This window comes from Cheilinus undulatus, linkage group 9 (genome assembly GCF_018320785.1).
Source record: "Cheilinus undulatus linkage group 9, ASM1832078v1, whole genome shotgun sequence".
NCBI classification, from domain to species: Eukaryota; Metazoa; Chordata; class Actinopteri; order Labriformes; family Labridae; genus Cheilinus; species Cheilinus undulatus.
Genome location: NC_054873.1, coordinates 2,986,005 through 3,010,711, shown reverse-complemented (window position 1 = coordinate 3,010,711; position 24,707 = coordinate 2,986,005). Strand labels below are relative to the sequence as shown.

Below are 24,707 nucleotides of genomic sequence, written 5' to 3'. Positions count from 1 at the left end.
TCATGAACAAGAACGTCTACCACAACATCTTAGTGCATCATGGAATCCCTTCTGGACTGAATCTGATTGGTCGTGGGTTCATATACCAACAAGACAATGACCCCAAGCATACTTCAAAGCTGTGCAGGGACTATTTGACCAAGAAAAAGGAATCTGGAGTACTGGAACTGATGGACTGGCCAAGTCAAAGTCCGGATTTGAAACCTATTGAACAAATTTGGGATTTAGTAGATTCAAAGATTGATGGCACAAAAGTTTCATCTAAAGCAAGTCTGTGGGAACAGCTAGGAACGATTTGGAACTCAATAACAAAAGAGACTGTGGAAAAGTCCATAAAAACAATGGCAGCAAGAATGCAAGCTGTTATCAAGGCCAAAGGAGGCCATACAAAATACTAGATCAAAATTGCAATTTCAGCTGAAATTGCGTTGGGATGCTGAGAGCTGAATAGTGGAGGAACTGCTGAAAATTGCTGAAAAAAAGCATATGATAGTTAAATATCATAAAATAGCTCAAAACAGCATAAATATATCTAATAATAGCACAAAATAGCTAAACAGCATGAAAATAGTATAAAAGATCACCTAAAATAGCATAAAATAGCTAAATTGCATAAAAATAGCTGAAAATAGCATGAACAATCTCTAAAAATAGCATGAAATAACTAAACAGCATAAAAATAGCTGAAAATAGCTTAAAAATCTCTAATTATAGCATAAAATAGCTAAACAGCATAAAAAATAGCTGAAAACAACATTTTAAAAAATCCCCAAAAATAGCAAAAACTTGCCAAATGGCATTAAAAACAGCATAAAAATCCCAGAAAATAGCATAAAGAAGCTAAATTGCATAAAATAGCTGAAAATAACCAAAAAATCCCTGAAAATAGCTAAACAGCTCAATAATAGCATATAGAATTCCTCAAAAATAGCATTAAATGGCTAAATTACATACTTACAAAAGCTAAAATAACATAAAATGGCTAAACAGCATGAAAAAAACATAAGAAATCCTCTTAAACAGCATAAAATAGCTAAATTGCATAAAAATAGCTGAAAACACCATAAAAATCCCTGAAAATAGCATAAAATGGCTAAATGGCATAAAATAGCTGCAAAAAGCATAAGAAATCCCTGTGTGAGAAAGCCCTACAGGTCAAGGTCCAACAGCACCATCTGCTGGTAAAAAGCAGAAACGCAGTCTGAATAAGTCAGGACATGCTCAGCTACACTGACAAGCAGCAGACCAGTTAGTGAGCAGACTGTGTGAAGCTGCATGGACTTTATGTGTGTCTCCCATATCATGTGCACGTTCTTGAGGAAATGTAAGTGCTTTAGTTATGGATATTTTATTATTCCAGTTTGTGCTGTTACATGGGAATATGTTGTGTGAGTTCGAGTTAGCTAAGTAACCTGTGTCTCAGTAGTTGTTAGCTCTGCCTCTTGCTAGCACTGCAGTTATATTTGAATGCTTGTGAGGGCTTGATGATGAATATTTAGTTTGTAATGCCAATATTGCAGCTCAGTTTATTGTTGTGATTGTGACCGTGCCTTAAATGTTGAATTATTCACTGTGGTTTACATTTTGATATAACAGCACTCCATGCTGTTAAGCATGCTTTGCCTCTGCTAATGTTATGTTGGAACTTGTACAGTTTGTTCCACCACTGGTATTATATTTCTGTTGTCGTTTTATGCTTAAGTAGCAATTTGCACATACGTTAGGAATATTACTGGTGAATCTTAAAATCATATGCACATATGGCAGCATATTTAGGAATGTTTATTGTTTAACTGCTGAATAATATGCTGAGCATTCTTTTCTGTAATACATTTTATTGCCTTTCTTCATTCTCAGACCACACATATGTTGTACAATGATGTAAAGCCCAACAATCTTCATTAAAGGAAGACAAATGAGATCTCTCTCTACAAGTGCCTTGATTCTCTAACTGGAATCATAGTCCATAGTCCATCATAGTCCGCCACCTCAACCAGCAATCCTTTTCCCAAGGCTCGCCCTCAAACACCCTGAATATAGCATGAAATAGCTAAATAGTGTAAAAATAGCATGAAAATCCCTGAAAATAGCATTAAATAGCTGAAAAAGCATAAACTAGCTAAAAAAATAGCATAACAATAGCTGAAAAGGTAAAAAAATAGCTTAAAATAGCCTACATTAGCTTGAAAACAGCTAAAAATAGTGGATAAATAGCTGAGCATAGCATAAAATTAAATAGAAATAGTATCAAAGCTGAAGAGCACAGTGGTTGTTTTGTGAAAAATGTAAGGATTTACAGATAAGCACATTGTTATATTATAATATGAAGATGAGAGCTTTAAAATTGCTTAATTAAAGCCACTTGTACCTACACTGAATGCTTTGTTTTAAATCCTGATCTCCACTTCATTATCAGTGGAATACTCAGTGAGTGAGTGAGGTGTGTAATGATGCTGTGCTTCTCATCTCATCAGTGGTCACTAACTAGATGCACTAGATGAACTTGGTTGTATGTAGTCCTTTTAAAAATACACAAGTGTGTAAAATTGAAATGATTTATTATTTGATCATAATCATCTTGTTCCAAAAAACAGCTGTTTCAGTTGAGCTGTCTAATATATGTTCACCTGAGAACTGAATAGAAAGCATGTGCTTTAACATTAAGCTACAAAAAAGCAAAAGGTAGTCTAATATATTTTCCTTTGTCTTCTTCAGATTAAAAGCTCAAGGTTTAAGTTGAATTAAAGGTTGGCATACACTCAGTTACTGGAATGTCTGATACTAACCTTGTTTGGCAGTCTCTCTCTGTATAAAAAGCTTCCTTTTCTTTTCTTTTCTGGATTCTTTTTATCCTGGTAATGTTTCTGAAATAGCTGTAGTGATAGCTAGTGTTAGCTGGTATAGCTGCAGGGCCTGCACATCCCCATACAGCCTGAATTTTACCACTGCCTCTTCAGCTAAAACACTCCCTGATGCCAAGTCATTTTAAAGAAAAACAGAATTAATACATTTTCCCCACCCTGGGTCAGTGAGTGGGGTGATGGGTCCATTAGTCTCCACTGTGTGCATACAGCTCTCCAGAAAGAGAAGTGCATGGGTCGTTTTTCACATTTCATAACAATTTTGATTACATATACTAAAAGACAGAAATTAAAAATAGTTTATTTACAAAGGTCACTGGAATCATTGATACAGTGGCTTGCAAAGGCATCAATACCCTTTGAACTTTCCCACATTTCTTCTTGTTACAACCACAAACATGAATATATTTTATTGGGATTTCATATGAGAGATCAACATGAAGTGGCGCATAATTTTGAAGTGAAAGGAAAATTATACATGGCTTTCACATTTGTTTGCCCATTCCTCTTTGCTAAATAGCTCAAGCTCAGTCAGATTTGATGGAGAGCATCTGTGAACAGCAGTTTTCAAGTTTGGCCACAGATTCTCACTGGGATTTAGGTCTGGACTGTGACTGGGCTGTTCTAACACATGAATATGCTTCAATCTAAACCATTCCATTGTAGCTTTGGCTGTAAGTTTAGGGTCGTCCTGCTGGAAGGTCAACCCCCGCCCCAGTCTCAAGTCTTTTGCTGGTTCTAACAGGTTTTCCTTCAAGATTGCCCTGTATTTGGCGCGCCAGTAGTCGAGTGATTAAGGCGCACGCCATGTACGTGGCACTATTTCCTGCATGTCTCTCCCCACTCTCTTCCCTGTTTCCGACTCTATCCACTGTCCTATCTAATAAAGGCAAAAAAGCCAAAAATAAATCTTTAAAAAAAAGGTTGCCCTGTATTTGACTCTGACCAGCTTCCCTGTCCTGACTGAAGAAAAGCATCCCCACAGCATGATGCTGCCCAGGGGCGTAGCTAGGGATTTAGGGCCTCCTTTTACCAGCTAGCCGAGCAGCAAATGTTGCCTCATTTTTACAAATATCTCTGCATTTTAATGTATTTTTGAACCATAATTTCCCCATTTATGAGCAATTTTTTAGGCTTGTATTATTCAGCAGCAATTGACAACATCATTTGGACATTTTTAAGGGAGGAGCAGGGGCCCCCAGTATTGTATTTTACTCTGTTGGATACTAATTTCAGTCTGTTGACTGATTCATTTAGTCACTTTTGATTCAATAATGACACTAAATGCTAAGGAAAAATAAATAAAAACACCATTGCAGGCTCCTTAAGGGCCCCTCTCTACTGTGGGCCCGGGTAATCAGTACCCTTTTCCCCCCTGTGCTACCCCCTGATGCTGCCACCCCCATGTTTCACGGTGGGGATGGTGTGTTCAGGGCACCTTCTTTCACATGTTTGGTGTGTCCCCCACAAAACTTCTCCACAGCTTTTTCTCTGACCTTGGTCTTCATGGTGCTGTTTGTTCACTGATGTTCTCTAACATCCATCTGAGGCCTTCACAGAACAGCTGTATTTAGACTGAGATTAGATTACACACATTATTTACTAATTAGGTGACTTCTGAAGGTGATTGGTTGCACTGGATTGTTTTCATGGGTATCAGACTTCAGGGGCTGAATACTTTTGCACACCACACCACACAGATTTTCATTTGTAAAACATTTTGAAATCCATTTATAATTGTCATTCCACTTCACAATTATTTGCCACTTTGTGCACGTCTATCACGCAAAATCCCAATAAAATATATTTATGTTTGTAGCTGTAACATGAAGAAATGTGGAAAAGTTCTAGGGGTATGAAAACTTTTGCCAGCTGCTGTACTAACTGGAAATCTTTCCAGAAAGTGGATCACAGAATATACTCTAAAGTTCACCTGCTGTCTGCTCAGTCTTCAGAATATTTTCCCAGAAGTCTTGAGGATCATCAGGAGCTTTTTAGTCAAATGTATGATGAACCTCTCAGCTTTTGCCTGGTCGGTCCACAGAATATTCTCCCAAAAGTCTTCTGAATGTGGTTTTAGTTTTGTCGCAGGGTAACAGAGATCTTCTTTGGTAAAACCTTCAGTGCACGGTCATACTCAGTAATAAAGTATGGAAACATCCTGTCAGTGAATGTGTGAGTGAAGGTGTGAATTAGAGTGTTAAAATCAAGATCACAGAATGACAGCTCTCCTCTGTTAAAGTCCAGATTCACTCTGATCCTCTCTGGTCTCGTATCCACTGACAGATCAGAGGATGGAGGTGACGGTGAGAATGCTCTGTATTTGCCAGAATTGAAATACACCGTCCATAATCCAGACTTTATCTCTCCCTTTCTCTGGACAGACTCTGCTAACACTCCCAATGACCAGCATGGACTGTCTCCAACCTGGACGTCCCAGCTGTGAGTCCCTGAGCTAAATCCCTCAGAGCCCAGAACAGCGCAGAGATCATTAAACCTCTCTGGATTATCAGGAAGCTGCTGCCTCTCTTCTTGTCTCATTCCAGTCAGATCTTCAGACAGGATGAGGTCTGGATGAGCCGTGTTTGGGTCTAGAATGACGGGCGTGAAGGAGACCATGTCCTTCATCTTGATCCAGATGTTGAAGCCCAGGTTGCCCAGGTGTTTGGCCTGATCTATCAGAGCTCCTGAGGGCAGCTGTGGCTCCTCCAGCAGGGTGCACTGCTGGACTCTTTCCTCTGCAGCCTTGTAGTTTTTCAGGAACGGGAAGTCCTGGGCTGTGAGCTCGTCCTCTGTGGCTCTGACTGTGTCTGAAACAGCTGCTATCTGTGCACTCAGAGCCTCTGTCTGCTCCCTCACCCTCTGCCTCTTCTGCTCCTCTTCCTCCCTTAGTGCATGCAGCCTTGCCTCCTCTTCCTCTGCAAGAAACTGATGAAGCTGCTTGAAATGCTCCTTGATCTGTCTCTCCGTGTCTTTGGCCTGGACCTCCATGTGAGCTTCTGTTTGATCAAACTTTACTCTGACTTCTTTGAGAGCCTCTAAGTTCTCCTTTAAGGGCTGCAGAGTTTCCTCAAGATTCTTCTTGTGTTCTTCTGCAGCTTCATCCATGGCTCTGAATCGGTGCTCTGTGTGATTTTCTGAATCTCTGCAGATGTAACACACCGGCTCCTGATGGTCCAGACAGAAGAGTGTGAGCTTCTCATGATGGAGACCGCAGAGATCCTCTGAAGATCTCTGATCTCTCTCCAGAAGAGAGAGAGAGAGAAGAAAAGTCTCAGACAGACTCTTTAAAGCAAAGGTCGGCATAAACGTCTTTGGCATTCTCTTCTTACACAGAGGACACTCCTTGTCCTCCTTCTCCTTCCAGAAGTTCTCCACACACGCTCTACAGAAGCTGTGGCTGCAGGACAGGATGACAGGGTCTTTAAAGATGTCCTGACAGAGCAGACAGCTCAGATCCTCCTCAAACTTGGACGCCATTCCATCTCAGAGGGAAGCAGACAAACAGGAAGTCACTCTCTGTCCCTGAATGTTCCTTTCACTTTAAGTCTGGTTCAGATGGTGGATTCAGTACCTGGTTAAAGTGGAAGTACTCCTAGTATCTGAGTAGAACCAGTCTTCCCAGTAATCCTCTTCTGCCGTCCTGTCTCAGTGGAAGTCAGTCAGGATTTGGTCTGTGGCTCGCTCTTATGCTGTGTCTCTTCTGTGTGAGGTGGACTGACAGCCTGTTTTCTTTTATTTGAGGATAAAATGGCCTGAGGGGGCGGGATTTGACCACATACTCTGTGTGTTGTTGGTCTATCTACTCTGTGCAGATGGTCGTGTGTGGCCAGTGGTTTTATCAGAAGTAGACACAGGGCTTACCCTAAGAAGACCAGGGAGGAGTGGTGCATTTTGCATGCTCTGTAGATGAACTGTGGCACAACCAATGAGCAGAATTAGTTCAGAGTTTGATGGTTGTTTTCTTTTGATCTAGCTCAAAGAAAGTCCTCGACTGAAAGACATCCAACCTCATAACACATCTAAAGAGACAGCACAGTAGAGAGCAGAATTCATGGTTCCATCAATCACAGCAAGTGGTCCAGGTCCTGAAGCAGCAAAGCAGCCCCAGACCATCACACTGCCACCACCATGTTTGACTGTTGATGATGTTTGTCTTTTGATGAAAGCAGGAGATCATCAGGATGTTTTTAGTCATATGTGAGACAAGCTTTTATGTTCTTTTTTGTCAGCAGTGGTTTTGGCCTTGGAACTCTCCCATGATGCCATTTTTGCCCAGTGTCTTTCTGGTGGTGAATCATGAACTCTGACCTTAACTGAGTCAGTGAGGCCTGCAGGTCTTTAGATGTTGTTCTGGGCTCTTTTGGGACTTCCTGTATGAGTCATCCATGTGCTACATTAGCTACCTAAATTACGTAGGTAACATAGCTACATAACTAATCTCAATTAATCTTAAGCTTACTGGGCTACGTTGGCTACATAAGTTATGAAAATGACGTAGCTAGATAACTAATGCAGCTAAAAGCTAAAGCAAACAAAGCTATGTTATATAAGCTAGCATAGCTACATAACTAATGCAGCTAACTTAAAGCTAACTAAGCCAGATTAGCGACATAATCTATGAAGGTAACATATCTACATAACTAAAGCAAACGAAAAAACAAAGCTACGTTACATGAGCTGTGTAGGTAACACAGCTACATAACTAACACAGCTAAAACAAATTAATCTACGTTAGGCTTCCATGGTTTCCAAAAACTTGTTTTATTCTGATTTGGATGATAAAGAACATACATTGTGGTGAATACCGTCTATTAGGAGGCTCATACATACGTTCTGCACAAAAACCACAGTGTTGTAACGAACCCAAACTACTTTAGCTCTTTAACACAATCTGTAAAAAACATTTTTAAAGGTCCAGTGTGCCTGGTTTGAAGAGGTACAGTAAACTTCAACACAAACATATGGCTTTCAGTGCCAGTAAACTTCTTTTTGGTGTAGCTTTGAGAATATCACAGACATGTTTAAAGACATGAGAACTTGATTTCTTCTCCTGAGCACTGCTGATGTTGAGTTTCATTGCTCCTCTAACTGTGCCACCACACTACGAAGTTTATCCACCAGCACTGCAAAAAAAAAAAAAAAAAAAAACACAGACAACAACAAGGACAACGATTAGAATTACTGATATTATTTACAGTTTATTTTTCTGAAGTTACTAAAGCATTACAGCACTGTAAAAGCTTCTGTAGGTTAAGTGTTTGTGAGTTTGGTTATGAGTGATTTGTGTTGAAGTTTAAACTGACTAACTTACATTTTCATTGAGGGGAATCAGATAAATTTTCCTGCTAAACTCTCATCTTCACACAAGCATAGCAAAGTTGTTCATTTACAGTAAAACATAAAGAAGATCTAGAATAGGATTCAATGGGGCTTGGTCATCTGGGAAGGGCACTTTATCAGATTCTGTCGGAAGAAAAAGCACCGTGGTGGGCACTGGACTAAGTTCAGTCCACTATAATGGCAGCTTAGAAGGCGGGGCACTCCAGAGGGCACCTTATTATGTTTTGTCTGTTTGAATGGCAACCTAGTGGGCACTTTATCATGTTTTGGCCACTTGAACTGCACCCTAAAGGGCACCTTATCATATTTGTCCATTGGAAGGGCACCCTAGAGGGAACATTTTTATGTTTTGTCCTTTTACATGGCAGCCTAGGGGGTACCTTATGATGTTTTGCCCATTGAAGTGGCACTCTAGAGGACACTCTATCGCATCATGTCAACTGGAATGGCATCCTAGAATGAACTTTTTCATGCTTTGTCCTCTTATGTGGCAGCCTATGGGGCACCTTATCATGTTTTGTCCATTGGAGGGGCACCCTAGAGAGCACTTTATTATGGTGTGTCCACTCGAATGGCACCCTAGTTTGCACTCTACCAAGTTTTTTTTTTTTTTTTTTGGGAAAGGCAAAAAGAAGGCACTTAAGTAAGTTCAGTCCACTGGAAGGACACCCTAGTGGCCACTTTTTGAAGTTGTGTCTAATTGAAAAGCATCCTGGATTAGCGTTTAATGTTTTGTTTACAGGGAGCACCCTTTACACTGCATTTTATCATGTTTCCTGTGCCATAGTGGGCATCCAAAAAGACACTTCTACAGTGTTTGTTTTTTTTTGCCATCCCTGCTCCACCACAGATGTGAAATTTGTTTTACCTCCAGCAGACGGTCTCTGGAAGCTGTCGCTGGCCCGACAGGCATTGATCAAACTTGCCAGTGGTTCGGGACAGTCGTCAGGGAGCGGCTCCATAAACTTCTCTTTGCAAACTTTCTGATAAATGTCCTTACTCGAACAACCTGGGAGAAAATGGGAAAACTTTGAACATGTAAAAGCAGGAGACCTTTTCTTTTAATGAAGACCCTAAAATATTATCTTTATAAATAAGTATCAGCATATCATCAGCATACAGTGTAACCTAAGATAAGAAAAGTAGTGTCTGGAATAAAGTGGACCCGGTTGTTTTGCAACCACACACCATCAAAAGGTTTTTTCCGTGTTGCTATTTCCCACAGCACGATCCCAAAACTGAAAGACAAAAAAGCCACACGAGGGGGACATTTTTATCTGTTCTATAAAATTCATGTCCACTAAAATGTGCGTTCACTTCTGGTGCTTCACTGTGCATTATCTTACCATCACAACACATCATAACTAGTCTGTTATACATTATTTATCCATATAAGCATTAAATCAAATGTTAGGTGCATAAGTCTTGGGAGAGACTGAGGTCTCTGGATGCTGGTATCTGACCTGTACATCTCACACTCTTTGCTGTAGATGTGGTTGATGTTGTCGAGCATCTGAGGAGACGAGTAACACACCGAGCGGATCTCTTTGTCCTTTGAGGCTTTTTTCAGAGATGTCTCCGTTTTAGCCAGCTCAAATCCTCCCAGCTGGAAAACATCAAGACTACATTCACTTCCCCAAAACTCTTAGATTTACCATCAAGTCAGAAATCCCAGCATGCACTGTGCCCAGTACCTTGACGATGTAGCCTTCAGCCACGAGGAACTTGCTGCTGTTGATGCATCCATGAACCTTGGACTTTTTTTCTGTCTGATGCAGTCTGCAAATAATATAACAGGGAGAATTTCCTGATTACAAAGAAGACAAATCATTAAATAAACACTTACGGTTTTTTTTTTTACATTTATATGTGAGTCCAGAGTATCTACTGAGCAACAACATGTAAAAAAAAATGACCCTGTCCTTTATTTGTGATCCATCTATGTCTGAAAAACATGGACTGGAGCCACATGAGGGAGCTTTGATGGTTCATTAGTAATTTTAACGTGGTTCCTGCTTGTGAAAGGCATATTTTGGCTTCATTCTTGCACAATAGTAGGATACAAAGACATGTTATCCATCTTTATATCCAGTCAATAATCCAGACGTGTATTCACTGAGACCTGTAGAGTCCTTGTGCCGCGCCCAGACACATGCTAGCTTTCCTTGTCCACGACAGTCTGCTGGAGGAGTCCAGAACCTGCCGGAGACTCCCCTTCTCACAGTACTCCATGATGATGAGGAACTGAGGCTCTGGTCCTGGTAAAAAGACAGAAAATCACATGTTAAAATAATTACAAAGTGATTATGAGCCTGATGTTTGGTGATTCACAGGGCTCACTCACCCTCCTCGTCCTGGACGCAGATACCAAACATGCGAAGGATGTTGGGCGACTCAAACCGTCGCATGGTCTCTACGTCCTTTTGGAAAACAGAGCGCACCTCCCTGTTTGAGGACAAAACGGCCAGAACATTTAAAAATGAGCATTATATCACACATAACAACACAAATGACAAGAAGGTTTGTGCAAATATGATAACGTGCTCATATTTATCACTCATTTATCACTCCCTGTAGAGGAAGAGGAGATTTAATTTTTCATGCTTATGAAATTAAAACTTCTGTAAATTCTTCTCCTTTGGAGACCTAAAACCTCCAAAATATTTTGAAATGTTTTGGATGGATGGATGGATAGAAGGAAGGATTAATCATGGATGGTTAGTTGGATGGATGGATGGATGGATGGATGACTGAACTGATCATTGATAGATGGATGGATGGATGGATGGATGGATGGATGATAAATTATGAATGGAAGAATAAACGATGGATGGACGAATGGGAGGTTGGATGGATGGATGGATGGATGGACGGACGGACCGACGGATGGATGGATGATAAAATATGGATGATAAATTATGAATGGATGAATAAACAATGGATAGACGGATGGACTGATGATGACTGAATGGATGCGAGATGGATGGATGGATGGATGGATGGATGGATGACTGAATTGATCCAGGATTGATGGATAAATGGATTACGGAAGGATGGATGAATAAACGATGGATGGACGAATGGGAGGTTGGTTGGATGGATGGATGGATGGATGGATGGATGGATGGATCACTAATCACTAAATGATGGATGGATGGATGATGGATGGATCAATAAATGATGGATGGATGGACAAACAATGGATGATAAATTATGAATGGATGGGTGGACTTATATACCATGGATAGACGGATGGATGGATGGATGGATGAATAAACAATGGATGACGGATGGAATGAACTTACTTACCGAAGGAAAAATCCTTTCAAATTTACTCAAATTTGAAGGCTTATGTAAAACATTCAAATATTTCCACCCCAACTTCATTTACCCCCGCTTAGCAGCCCTCTAGAAAATAATCTACAAATTGCTGCATCCTCAGGTGTCTATCTAGTTTGGGCTTACCTTCAAAAGGAAGTCAATCATCACGTTCATATGACAGTGTAATGAAACATGGTTAAAGCTTTTTTTTCTTCTTCAGAAAACAGATAAAAGTAGCAAAAACTATGTGTAGAAATAAAAATATTAAAATCCAGTTTTATTTTCTTTTATTCCTTAAATCCAAATAAAGTTTAGTGTTTTATTTTTAGAATGAGTTTAATGGTGCAGCTGTAAAGGTAGAGCTCGTTTTAATGACTTTCTCACCTCACCTGCAGAGCCAACCAATCGCAGCATGAAGAGTCGGTGACTGTTGTGGTGTCAGTTCTGCAAAGTTACAAATATTGATAGACAACAGCTACTGCTATCCTTCACCAGAACCGCTTCTTAGAAACAAACACACCTTTACAAAGGGTTGATAAGGAAGAGCAAGGTGGAATCAAGCTACACTACACGGACAAAAGTATTCAGTCACCTGGCCATTACACCACAGGGACCGTAATGGCATTGTATTCAAATTCATGTACTTTAATATGGAGCTGGCCTGCCTTTAGCAGAAAAGGGCCTTCCCCAAACTGTTGCCACACAGTTGGAAGCATAGCATTTTCTAAAATGTTTTGTATGCTGAAGCATTAAGATTGGCCTTCACTGGAGATAAGGGGTCTAGCCCAGACCTTGAAAAACAGCCCCATACCATTATCACCCCTCCACCAAACTTCACAGTCAGGCAGGGAATGTTTACATGCTATTTTAGGTTATCAAAGCTTGAGTATTTGGTATCGTTACAGCTCTTTCACATACAATCAAATCCACAGGATTAAGCCACGCCCACTCAAAAATGTATGAACTGGTTGTAAGACACACTTGGCACAGGTATTGTTTGTCTTAGCAGAAGTCAGTTTTCATTGCTGTTAGTTAAACAGGCCATAACTTATCTTAGCTTTACACCCTGTTCACATTTTCTGGGTGAGTGATTGCAAGAACTTAAGGCTTCAATTTTGCATCAATCAATCTTGCTCAAGTTTTTAGAACATTCTGCAAATCTGAAGATCCTTCATATCAGTCTGATCTTGAAAAAAATGCATGTTGCTTATTACAAAGAATTTATTTCAAAGGTTTCTTTTTATGATTACTTTTAATTTAAAGCTCCTCCACTCACCATGTATCAGAAAGGTGAAAATAGAAGGCATTTCATCATACAAGAGGCAGTTCTGATGAAGCATAGAGGCATCTTAAGTGCACAGGACATGCTAGCACATTATAAATGTTTGAATGCTGATTTGGCCTGCAGTTTAGTGAAGGCCAAGTCAGATGCATTTGTGACCCAAAAATGGAGTGTTCACCTACTTTTACAGCATGCAACACCCTTACTCTTTAGACCAACTACCATTAAAAACTCCCCTCAAAGATTAAAACCTTCCCAGGAGAATGTAAAAACCTCAAAAACCAACAGAGGAAGCACCCATCTCCCAGGCAGGCAGTGTTAGTACCAAATCCAGTCCTGACGTCTGCATGCAGATTATTTACTATGTAAAAAAGGACTTTTTCCTGCAGTTTTAGTGCAGTAAAGCTCTGAGATCAGTCACAGACCTGGGGCTGGTGTTCACAGGGTCCGTGTATCTCTTGATGGCGACCTTGAAGCCGTGATATTGTCCTTTGTAGACCTCCGAGGTTGCCGTGGTCATGAAGGGCTTTTTGGGATATTCGTACTTAATCTCCTCTGGTTTGATCATTCGGATGGCTTCATCTGTGGCGCTGGGTTTGTTCACTGAAAAAACACACAGACACAAATTAGTCTTTGGGCTGGCTTTGGCATCCATCAACATCACAATTATAAATATAGTGCCTGTAAAAAGTATTTACCTCCTTTGATGTTTTACCCTTTTATTGATTTTATAAATCAATCATGGTCAATATAATTTTGCTTTTGTTGAACAAAAAATTACAAAAAAAAAACTTTTTAATGTCAAAGTGAAAACAGAGTTCTACAAAGAAATGTCAATTAAATAAAAGTCTGTAATGTAAAATGAGTGACTGCATAAATATTCACCCCCTTCTAGTCACAGCTCTGAGTCTGTGTGGATAGCCGTTGTTCTCTTGCAGACTGAACAAGATTGTCACCCAGGATTTTCCTATATTTTTTGCATTTACTTTACCTTATACCTTTACAAGCCTTCCAGTGTTGGCTGCTGAGAAGCATCCCCACAGCATGATGCTTCCACCACCGTGCTCCGTGGATGGTGTGTTTGTGGTGATGTCAGTGTTTGGTGTCCGAAGCTTCATTCTGGTCTCATCAGACCAAAGAACTCTCTCCCTCTTGACCATGGAGTCTCCCACATGCCGTCTGGTGAACCCTAGTCCAGATTGAATCTGAGTTTTCTTCAACAGTGTCTTTCTCTTTGCCACTCTCCCATAAATCTCTGACTGGTGAAAAACCCGGCCAACAGTTGTTGTCTGCAGAGGCTCTCCCATCTCAGCTGCTGAAGCTTGAAGCTCCTTCAGAGTAGTCATAGGTGTCTTGGTGTCCTCTCTCTCTAGTCTCTTTCTTGCACGCTCACTCAGTTTGCGAGGACGGTCTGATCTAGGTAGATTTACACATGTGACATATTCCTTCATTTCTTCATGATGGGTTTAACTGAACTCTGGGGGATGTTCAGAGCCTTGGGAATGTTTTTGTATCCATCCTCTGACTTAGACTTTTTAATAACCTTTTCTCTGAGTCACTTGGAGTGTTCTTTTGTCTTCATGGTGTAATGGTAGCCAGAAATACTAATTAACCAGTGAATGGACCTTCCAGACACAGGTGTCTTTATACTGCAATCACTGAGACACATTCACTGACCTCAGGTGATCCCAATTTCACTAACTGTGAGACTATGCTTTTACTTTGACATGTAAGAGTTCTTTTTTGCAGTTTTTTGTCATTACAGGTTAAATTATATTGACCTGACTGATTTATAAATCAATAAAAGGGCAAAACATCCACAGAGGTAATACTTTTTATAGACATGGTATCTGTATTATGTTATGGTGGCGTTGGAGGGGACAGAAAAGTCTGTGAAAGATGTTAAAACTTCTCGTCTGAGTCGATACAGGTGTGATTTGTTCTGTATTTTCATCCCTCATGCTCTCGTCGGCCTCTGATTGGTTAATACTTGCTGTCTTTGTTGATTGAATCGGTTTGGTTAGAGCCAAGGACAGACTAGATGGGGTTTTTTTGTCTGTTACAATAGTTATGGAACAGTATGACTGTTAGACTGGGACATAACTGTGCTGAAAACATGTAGTCTAACCTCAGCTTCAGACAAACAGCCAATCAGAGGCAGAGTAGCGCAGGACTGTTCTTTACAGCTTAGTTTTTGAGGCTTTGTTTCCAAAAATAAACAAAGTTGACTTCCTCTTTTTGGTTTTCAAACCAAACAGACACATGGCAACTTTTCTGACTCCCTGAACACAGACGTTTTGAAAGACTGCTGGCTATATCTCAGGTAGAAACCTTCAGAGTCAGAGAGTTCAAAGACTTGAGGAAGCTTTTTTGAGCCAATCTGAGCTTCAGAATCTGGTTCCGAGACAAAGATGCTGAAATAGAAAGGAAGCAGCACTTCAAACCAGGGGGACAGACTCACTCTGTGATCAGCAGGTGGACCAGCTCCAGGGAGGAAAACCATTACAGACATTACTGAACATGTAAACGTGCTTCACAGAGCATCAACAACACAAACGGGTTCAAAGTAGTGATCATCATTCATCTCCTGTCCACATGTAGGCGGCTTTTTCTGAAAACTGAGGTTTTCTGAGCAGTTTGGGGTTTCACTGAAAACACACCTTTGTGACATTTTTAATGTTGGCTAGGGTTTTGTTAGGAGGGCTGCCCAAAGAATTGTCTGGGCCCCTGACCAACCCAGAGAATGGGCCCCTGACCAACCCAGAGAATGGGCCCCTGACCAACCCAGAGAATGGGCCCCTGACCAACCCAGAGAATGGGCCCCTGACCAATCCAGAGAATGGGCCCCTGACCAACCCAGAGAATGGGCCCCTGACCAATCCAGAGAATGACCCCTTAAAAAAAAAAACAAAAAAAAAAACCCAGAGTATGGATTCTGCTTAAGTTGTGTGCTAGCATCCTGGCTAATGTTTTTATGTTGATTATTATTTGGTTCTGATGTTGGAGATCTTTACTCTATTAACTTTAACCACTTTTCTGCCCATTTGTACCACTTCATTTTGCCACTTTTAATATTTTTTATGACATTTGTTGTCCTTTTTGCTATTACTTGCCACTTTTCGCCCATATTTGCCACTTTGCATCTATGTGAGCCACTTCATTTAGATAGTTTTTTTCCATTTTCTCTCATTTTTACTACTTCTTAGCAATTTTGGCCTATTTTCAATGATTTTGGCCACTTATCACACATTTTTGCCACTTCATACCAATTTTTTTTTGCCACTTAACACCCAGTTGAGCCACTTTACACCCATGTTTGCTACTTCTTTTTGGGACTTTTATTAAAAAAAATAAAATTGCCAATTTTGCCAATTCTAAGCAATTTTTGCCCATTTTTGTTCATTTGTACCCTTCCTTTTGACATTTTTATTCAATTTTTGCCACATTTAAGAAATTGTTACCATTTTTCACCCACTTGTAGCCTTTATTTATGGCACTTCAACCCCATTTTTGTTGCTTTTTGCCCATTTTTGCCACTCCTAAGCAATTGTTACTACCCTTTGTCCATTTGTATCCTTCTTTTATTGTACTTTTATCACATTTTTGCCACTTCTAAGCAATTGTTGCCATTTGTTGCCAATTTTACCTTCCATTTGGCACTTTTGATCAATTTTTCCACCCCTTAGAAATTGTTGCAATTTTGAGCCCATTTTTTTCTCCTTTCTTTTGGCATTTTTATCCAGTTTTTGCTCCTTTTTGCCCATGTTTGCCACTTCTAAGATATCATGTTATTGTTTTCAATTTAAGTTGTTAGAGTGTTCTCTGATTTTTTTTCTGGCATCCTGACATTTGTGCACATCATGGCTTAGCTTAGAGATCTGCCATTGCATTCCTAATTGTTTAATGCAGTGTCAACATTGTTAACATGACAAATAAAGCAGCCATTCTGGTTTAATAAAAGGCGTGTACATCTTTAAAAAGGCTATATTATACTACGGAATGAATAGATAAAATTCCTTATTTGTTTTCACTGGTTATCACTGCTTAATCTTATGATGGACCATGATTTTGCTGACCTCCATGTGACCCCAGTTTGGCTGTGCCCCAGAAAGCTCTCCCCTTAATCCCCTTTATAGGGGGCCTTGCCTACAAGAAGTGTTACACTAGGAGGGGTATTTTATAAAACAGCTTTATCCTGAATGGACTATTGTTGACATGGTGTGCTCTATAAGACACAGAAAATTATGCATTTGCATTTCCATGTGGACGATAATGTTTTTGAGAGCCTAAACAGGAGAGAAAATACCCGCGTACATGTGGGCTCTACTTTATACTGATGGGTACTTACACATCTCCATGACCTTCACCACGTTGATTTTGACCAGTTCGAAGTCTTTCAGCATCTTGTCGATTTTCTCCTGCTGGTCCTTCATGTAGGTCTCGAGTGCTGAGGAGACAAAGCACACAGGGTGACAAACTGCCGGTTTAATCAGGACTAAACGTGAAGAACTGCAGGATTTAAATATAGTTGGTTCTCACTTTTCTTCAGCTCTGCGTCGTCGTCCCTCCCGTCCACCTCGTCCTCTTTCTCCCTGGATGTCAGCTCAAACACCTTGTACAGGATGTTCCCCTGCTCCACCTGCAGAGATCCAGACAGGATCTGGAAGGCGTCATTGAGCCGCTCGTTCACGCTGTTGAACTCGTCTCCGTGGCTGCCTGAGTTGATGATGCGTTCCATCCAGGTGGCCGCGGTGTATTTCCTGATGAGCTCCTGAGCGGATGCCAGAGTGATGCAGAGCTCCTGGAGAGCTTTCTCTACGTCTGAGGAGATCTTTCTGGTTTCCCTCTGTTTGATGGACCACACCAGCTCCTCCAGGGCTTTGACTCGCTGAGAGACACGGCGGCAGCGCTTCTTGTTGGCCTTCACATTCTCCACCAGCTGGTAGATCTCTGAGGCCAGAGAGAGGATGGGATCTACAAAATCCATGACCAGCTGGAGACACGGAGATAAAGATGTCAGACAAGTCTTACTAAACTGTGGAGCTTAGCAGGGGTAAATATTTACAAAGTCCTCGTGGAGAGGAGCTCAGAGGGAGGAATCATCAGTGTTTAAGCACGGCCTCCTGTCAAACCATACTGGTGTGAAATCGATGAACTGACTGAGATGATCTGATGCTACAAGCAGAGATAATTTCCCACAGGACTGTCAGAACAAATCCAATCATTGAGGCGTGTAATGCTGAGCCGAGCTTTCAGGTGAGTGAGGAGATCCTGCCTCAATAATTCATGCTGACATGAAGACGGTGTAACATAACGCTGAGTCACCGTTCATCCCTCTAAGGCCAAAGGACAACAGACTAAAGACTACACAGATGATTAAACTCCTCTGTTCTGGCAGAAGGTTTCAGGGTGTCTGCTGGCATCATTTAGAGATTATAACACATAATTATCACTGTAAAGAATGGAACACACTTCAGTATTTTCATAATCTTAGCTGGTTCAGAAAATGTGAGAGACCTCATGACACCAAAAAAGGGGCAGCTGTTTTGTTTTTAAAGTGTGGTGATCAAGAGAGACCACACACCAACAGATTCATTTACCAACAGCCAAAGACTAATCTCACAAACTGGAAACCATATCTGTAGAGTACAAAAGCTAAATGTGGCTAGCTGTTAGCCATCTGCTATATCACGTAATGAGTAAACATGCTAAATGTGGCTAGCTGTTAGCCATCTTCTACATCAATTAATGAGCAAACAAGCTAAAAGTGGCTATCTGTTAGCCATCCACTACATCAAATGATGGGCAAACTAGCTAAATGTGGCTAGCTGTTAGCCATCTGCTACATCACGTAACGAGTAAACAAGCTAATTGTGGCTAGCAGTTAGCTATCTGCAACATCAGGTAATGAGTAGAAAGGCTAAATATGGCTAGCTGTTTGCCATCTGCTACATCATGTAATGATAAAACAAGTCAGATGTGCTACTTTTTAAGTACATGCTACATCCTCAAATGAGTATGCAAGATAGAGTAGCTACCTTTTAGCTATGTGCTACATCAATTAATGAGCAAACAAGCTAAAGTGCAAGGAAATGGATTGATGAACATGAGGTAGGTATGAATGGTCATCTCTGTGACTGTTGAGTTGTCATCAGAGTGACTCTGTGACTGTTGAGTGATCATCAGAGTGACTCTGTGACTGTCGAATGGTCATCAGAGTGACTGACTGTTGAGTGGTCATCAGAGTGACTCTGTGACTGTTGAGTGGTCGTCAGAGTGACTCTGTGACTGTTGAGTGGTCATCAGAGTGACTCTGTGACTGTTGAGTGGTCATCAGAGTGACTCTGTGACTGTTGAGTGATCATCAGAGTGACTCTGTGACTGTCGAATGGTCATCAGAGTGACTGACTGTTGAGTGGTCATCAGAGTGACTCTGTGACTGTTGAGTGGTCGTCAGAGTGACTCTGTGACTGTTGAGTGGTCGTCAGAGTGACTCTGTGACTGTTGAGTGGTCATCAGAGTGACTCTGACTGTTGAGTGGTCATCAGAGTGACTCTGTGACTGTTGAGTGGTCATCAGAGTGACTGACTGTTGAGTGATCATCAGAGTGACGTTCTGATTGTTGTATGGTCATCAGAGTGACTCTGTGACTGTTGAATGGTCATTAGAGTGACACTATGACTGTTGAGTGGTCATCACAGTGACTCTGTGACTGTTGAATGGTCATTAGAGTGACGCTATGACTGTTGAGTGGTCATCAGAGTGACTCTGTGACTGTTGAATGGTCATTAGAGTGGCGCTATGACTGTTGAGTGGTCATTAGAGTGACTCCGTGACTGTTGAATGGTCATCAGAGTGACGCTATGACTGTTGAGTGGTCATTAGAGTGACTCCGTGACTGTTGAATGGTCATCAGAGTGACGCTATGACTGTTGAGTGGTCATTAGAGTGACTCCGTGACTGTTGAATGGTCATCAGAGTGACGCTATGACTGTTGAATGGTCATCAGAGTGACGCTATGACTGTTGAGTGGTCATTAGAGTGACTCCGTGACTGTTGAATGGTCATCAGAGTGACTCTGTGACTGTTGAGTGGTCATCAGAGTCACTCTGTGACTGTCGAATGGCTTTAGTTCAACTCTGTGACTGTTTAATGGAGTTGAAACAGTTTGACCCTGCTGTGTTGTTTTTACAGCAATGTTACCTGTCTGTTTTCTTACCCTTGATCAGTACAAGTCATCATAAGTCTTACAACATGAAAAATACGGAAAGTGATCAAGTAAATTCACTTGAACTCAAAATATGATCTTTTGAAAATGGAAAAATACAGCTGAAATTGTAATTTTGAATTGAACTCAGCTTTTTTAACCAGTTTACTGTGCAGGTCTAATTTGTGTACTGTCACCATCGACTTTTTGCCCAAATAATCCTCCTGTGTACGCTGTCATTACTGTATCTTTACTGCTCACGTTGCCCAGCTGGAGCCTCCAATGGAGTCATAAATATCAAACATGTTCAATAATTACAGATCAGGTTGCCTCCAGTAAAATACCCACAAGCTGCATTGATGTTGTTAAGCTGGCTGCTTTGGAGGTCAGTTTGGGTGAGTTGTAAGGTTTTATTTCTTTTAAAAGTTATGAGAGGCTCTGAAAGTCCTGTTTTGTTGCTTTTTTCCTCATCATATTTAGCCTTTTCATTTGCAGTTTTCCTTGTGCAGGAGTCATATTTCAGTTACAAACTAAACTTTCATAGAACCTCAAACACCATGCAGTATTGCTTTTTTGTATAAATTTGCACCAGATAATCTTGAACTTTACCTCTCTAGATTTGCTTTCTTTCTTCTTTGGCAGGTAAAAACTTGTCCTAATTACTCTGTGGTGTTATCTCTGCCCTAGAGCAGCTGAGGAGGAGCCTCCATCCAAGTTTAAAGACTACACTCAGGTTATTTTCTCTCTCTGATGCCCTGGAGTGAATAACTCGTCTTTGTGTGTTTGTCAGATTTAACCTGGTTCACACAGGGATAGATTTAACACCAGGGTGGGTCTGTGAGAAAAGTTGCTCTTTAAACAATTCAGTGTGACGGCACTGCTTTGTTTACTGAAGTCAAGAAGGCATTCACGGTACACTCTTTGTTAACCTGCTCACATTTATGATGAAGACGCATGCAAAGCTCTAAGTAAGTAAACGTTGTAAAGATAATAAATCATAGATTATTTACCTGTAAGTTGAGTTCAATCACTGTTGTAGTTTCTCAGTGAAACACTGGTGAAAATGAAACTGTCTTCTGTGAGGCGTCCCCTCCTCCCTCTGCTGTTCAACACTTCCTCTTCCTTTCTTCAGTCTGTCCCCTCCTCTCTTTCAGCACTTGGACACACCCAGCAGCTGTTAGTTTTCACCTTGAAGCTGAAGCATAACTCACCTCAGGAGGGCAGCAGCAGAGCTCCATGATGAACTGTCGCTCTGATGATCTGTCTCATGGGAAACTACACTAACCACAGGAGTTATGTAGAATCAGGAGCAGGCCTAAAACATCTCATTTCTCTAATGATGCAGGGAAATTTTGGTATCAAACTGGATCAGGTAGCTAGCTATGAGTATCAGGAAATAATGACATTCGACCTTCAACATCTAAAGAGTTCACTCCTATCATTTCTGAATTAGTGTCTGCTTATCTGTGGTTAATGTGACAGCAGTTACACTTTCAGGAGCTCATGTTTAGTTGCACACACACTAGACATTCCCTGGTTGAGCAGAGACCAGACCAGCTCACAGCATCAGACAGGGAGGCCACTTTTAACAGCTTTTCTCTCTCGTTATGAGAAATCTATCAATGAAACAAAAACAGCTGTTTACTGTTTAGTGATACCACTTATGAGTTTTTAACAAAGAGTCCTCATTTCAAAACAGGAAGTCCACCACAGAGGTGGATGCATCACAGCAGTGCCTGTCTTAAATTCTCCTATTGTTTCAGCTGAGAATCCCCTGAGAGTGGCATTTACTTACTGCACATTGAATAAGTAATGTTGGGTATTTTTTAACTATCTAATAAATCACAGGCTATGTGATGAATTAAATTCAAATAATCACATATTATTGCTATTGTGAGTAGGACTGCATTCATTTCATAATCCTGTTTGTAGTGTATGTATTTAATAAATTATTCTCTATATTTTACTCTGCTGTACACGTCATCCACCCTTGTAAAGAAGAGGGATTTGTCAGTCTGTCTTCAGGCAAATCCATCTTGATAAGCTCGAAACTATGTTAGTGCAAATCAGCGTCATTTGAAGAGAACGAGCTGAAAGCTACAGGCAAGGATTAACTCAACAGTGTAGCTGCTGACAGCTCATAGCAATGGCTGCCGCCAGTGCAGAGGTGAGCTTAGATGTAGCAATAGTGTAGCAGCAGTTTATTAGAACTAGGCCATGTTTCATTATAAAATATAGGCCAAAAACAACACGGAAAGCTTTCCGTGGCAGAAAAGATGCAGCAGAAATGGAATAAAAGTGGCAAAAAAGTTAAAAAATTTTGGCAAAATTTGGAGACAAACAGCAAAAAATGGATAAGTGGCAAAAAGTGTCACAAACTGAAGAGAAGCTGCAAAAAACGTTGGAAAGTGGCCAATAAAAATAGCAAAAACAAAAAATGGATTTATCAGGGTCCATTCTCTGGGTTTATCATGTGTCCATTCTCTGGGTCTATCAGGGTCCATTCTCTGGGTTTATAAGGGTCCATTCTCTGGGTTTATCAGGGTCTATTATCTGGATTTATCAGGGTCCATTCTCTGGGTTTATCAGGGTCCATTCTCTGGGTTTATCAGGGTCCATTCTCTGGGTTTATCAGGGGCCATTCTCTGGGTTTATAAGGGTCCATTCTCTGGGTTTATCAGGGTCCATTCTCTGGGTTTATCAGAGTCTATTATCTGGATTTATCAGGGTCCATTCTCTGGGTTTATCAGGGTCCATTCTCTGGGTTTATCAGGGTCCATTCTCTGGGTTTATCAGGGTCCATTCTCTGGGTTTCTCAGGGTCCATTCTCTGGGTTTATCAGGGTCCATTCTCTGAGTTTATCAGGGTCCATTCTCTGGGTTTATCAGGGTCCATTCTCTGGGTTTATCAGGGTCCATTCTCTGGGTTTATCAGGGGCCATTCTCTGAGTTTATCAGGGTCCATTCTCTGGGTTTATCAGGGGCCATTCTCTGAGTTTATCAGGGTCCATTCTCTGGGTTTATCAGGGGCCATTCTCTGAGTTTATCAGGGTCCATTCTCTGGGTTTATCAGGGGCCATTCTCTGAGTTTATCAGGGGCCATTCTCTGAGTTTATCAGGGTCCATTCTCTGGGTTTATCAGGGTCCATTCTCTGGGTTTATCAGGGTCCATTCTCTGGGTTTATCAGGGTCCATTCTCTGGGTTTATCAGGGGCCATTCTCTGAGTTTATCAGGGGCCATTCTCTGAGTTTATCAGGGTCCATTCTCTGGGTTTATCAGGGGCCATTCTCTGAGTTTATCAGGGTCCATTCTCTGGGTTTATCAGGGTCCATTCTCTGGGTTTATCAGGGGCCATTCTCTGAGTTTATCAGGGTCCATTCTCTGGGTTTATCAGGGTCCATTCTCTGGGTTTATCAGGGTCCATTCTCTGGGTTTATCAGGGTCCATTCTCTGGGTTTATCAGGGTCCATTCTCTGGGTTTATCAGGGTCCATTCTCTGTGTTTCTCAGGGTCCATTCTCTGGGTTTATCAGGGTCCATTCTCTGAGTTTATCAGGGTCCATTCTCTGGGTTTATCAGGGGCCATTCTCAGGGTTTATCGGGGGCCATTCTCTGGGTTTATGAGGGTCCATTCTCTGAGTTTATCAGGGTCCATTCTCTGGATTTATCAGGGGCCCAGCTAAACCTCTGGTCAGGTCCACCTCTGCATAATAGACAGAGCACTTTATATTTAGTTTAATCTTTTGCAAACATCTAAACACACTATAAGCAAATTATAGCACAAATGTATCAGGATTTTTGTTTCGATTATCTCCTTCTCGTCTGATAAAGAAAATCCAGAAACTGCTGAAAGTTTAGAGCTGTTACGAGGAGACAGTGACGTCACTTTGCAGCCTTTATGCTTTTTAATTTTCATTATTTCTTGCGGTAAGGCAGAGAAGAATAAGTCTGTTTAATCTCGATTTTATCTGGGTGGATGTACTGATGCACTTTCGTGATGATAGTTTGATTGCACTATGAAGTCATAAATCTCTGAGTTGTGTAACTGCAGGTCATCGCCAGGGCCACAGTAAAGAACTGAAAGGAGCCAGCTGAGCCAAACACCTTTGAAGACACACCTGTAACGGACAAAGAGCCTGTTTATGATGGCATGGCTGGTGTGTGTTGGAGGGAGGCATTCATTTTCTGTAATCTACATATGGGACGTGACTGGCAAGTCAACATTTATGATGCTTGGAGGAGGGGAAGATAATGTATCAGCATATAATCGGTATGATAAAGAAACAGCCCTTTATTTCACAGACACACACCTGCATTGAGACGGACTGCTCCACTTTACAGTAAGAGATTTTTTATTAGCAATATTTAATTTATACACTCCTCTAAGAGCCAGGGCAAGAAAGAAAGAGAAAGAAATGTTTCAGATCATCAAACAAACTTCAGTATGAGACAAATATTAGACTGAGTAAATTTTTAATGCAGTTTTTAAAGAATGGTTTCATTTACTGAGGAAAAAAAGCCTTATCATTTGTTTTTTAGTTGATCATGGAGATCTACACACCCTTCCGGAACCTCTACTATCTTGTTGAAACGATTAAGAAAAATCAAGAGCGGTGCCCACATGTTTACCAGAGACTCGAGGCTTTGAAGAAACTCACAAGTTTCATCAAAGAAGATACCATGGAACAACTTCC

General features: G+C 41.0%; 2 protein-coding genes across 3 annotated transcripts; both read right to left on the bottom strand.

Moving 5' to 3' along the window:
- Nucleotides 1-1,514: 1,514 nt before the first annotated feature.
- On the bottom strand, nucleotides 1,515-6,525 carry LOC121514548 (E3 ubiquitin-protein ligase TRIM39-like). The gene is made up of 2 exons (XM_041794697.1): nucleotides 6,436-6,525; nucleotides 1,515-6,346 (listed from the first exon to the last, which is right to left on the bottom strand). The coding sequence occupies exon 2, from the start codon at nucleotides 6,339-6,341 to the stop codon at nucleotides 4,938-4,940; it is 1,404 nt and encodes a 467-aa protein (XP_041650631.1). The 5' UTR covers nucleotides 6,342-6,346; nucleotides 6,436-6,525; the 3' UTR covers nucleotides 1,515-4,937.
- Nucleotides 6,526-7,606: 1,081 nt separating this feature from the next.
- LOC121514682 (mixed lineage kinase domain-like protein) lies at nucleotides 7,607-21,130 on the bottom strand. 2 transcript variants are annotated; one of them, XM_041794911.1, is made up of 12 exons: nucleotides 21,025-21,130; nucleotides 17,347-17,800; nucleotides 17,156-17,254; nucleotides 13,233-13,410; nucleotides 11,910-11,969; nucleotides 10,549-10,649; nucleotides 10,327-10,462; nucleotides 9,899-9,983; nucleotides 9,668-9,810; nucleotides 9,393-9,442; nucleotides 9,073-9,213; nucleotides 7,607-7,987 (listed from the first exon to the last, which is right to left on the bottom strand). In XM_041794911.1, exons 2-12 carry the CDS (start codon nucleotides 17,792-17,794, stop codon nucleotides 7,938-7,940), a joined length of 1,491 nt encoding a protein of 496 aa, XP_041650845.1. In that variant the 5' UTR covers nucleotides 17,795-17,800; nucleotides 21,025-21,130; the 3' UTR covers nucleotides 7,607-7,937. The 2 variants fall into 2 exon arrangements, with proteins under 2 accessions (XP_041650845.1, XP_041650846.1); XM_041794912.1 differs by lacking the exon at nucleotides 11,910-11,969.
- Between the last annotated feature and the right edge of the window lie 3,577 nt (nucleotides 21,131-24,707).

Bases quoted from the DNA above. Each gene is read 5' to 3' on its own strand.
- LOC121514548 (XM_041794697.1), bottom strand. From the start codon at position 6,341: ATGGCGTCCAAGTTTGAGGAGGATCTGAGCTGTCTGCTCTGTCAGGAC.
- LOC121514682 (XM_041794911.1), bottom strand. From the start codon at position 17,794: ATGGATTTTGTAGATCCCATCCTCTCTCTGGCCTCAGAGATCTACCAG. The intron at 11,970-13,232 runs GTCTGTGACTGA...GTAACTTTGCAG, and splicing joins CCTGTGAACACCAGCCCCAG to AACTGACACCACAACAGTCA. The intron at 9,984-10,326 runs GTCTCAGTGAAT...TATTATTTGCAG, and splicing joins GCGGCACAAGGACTCTACAG to ACTGCATCAGACAGAAAAAA.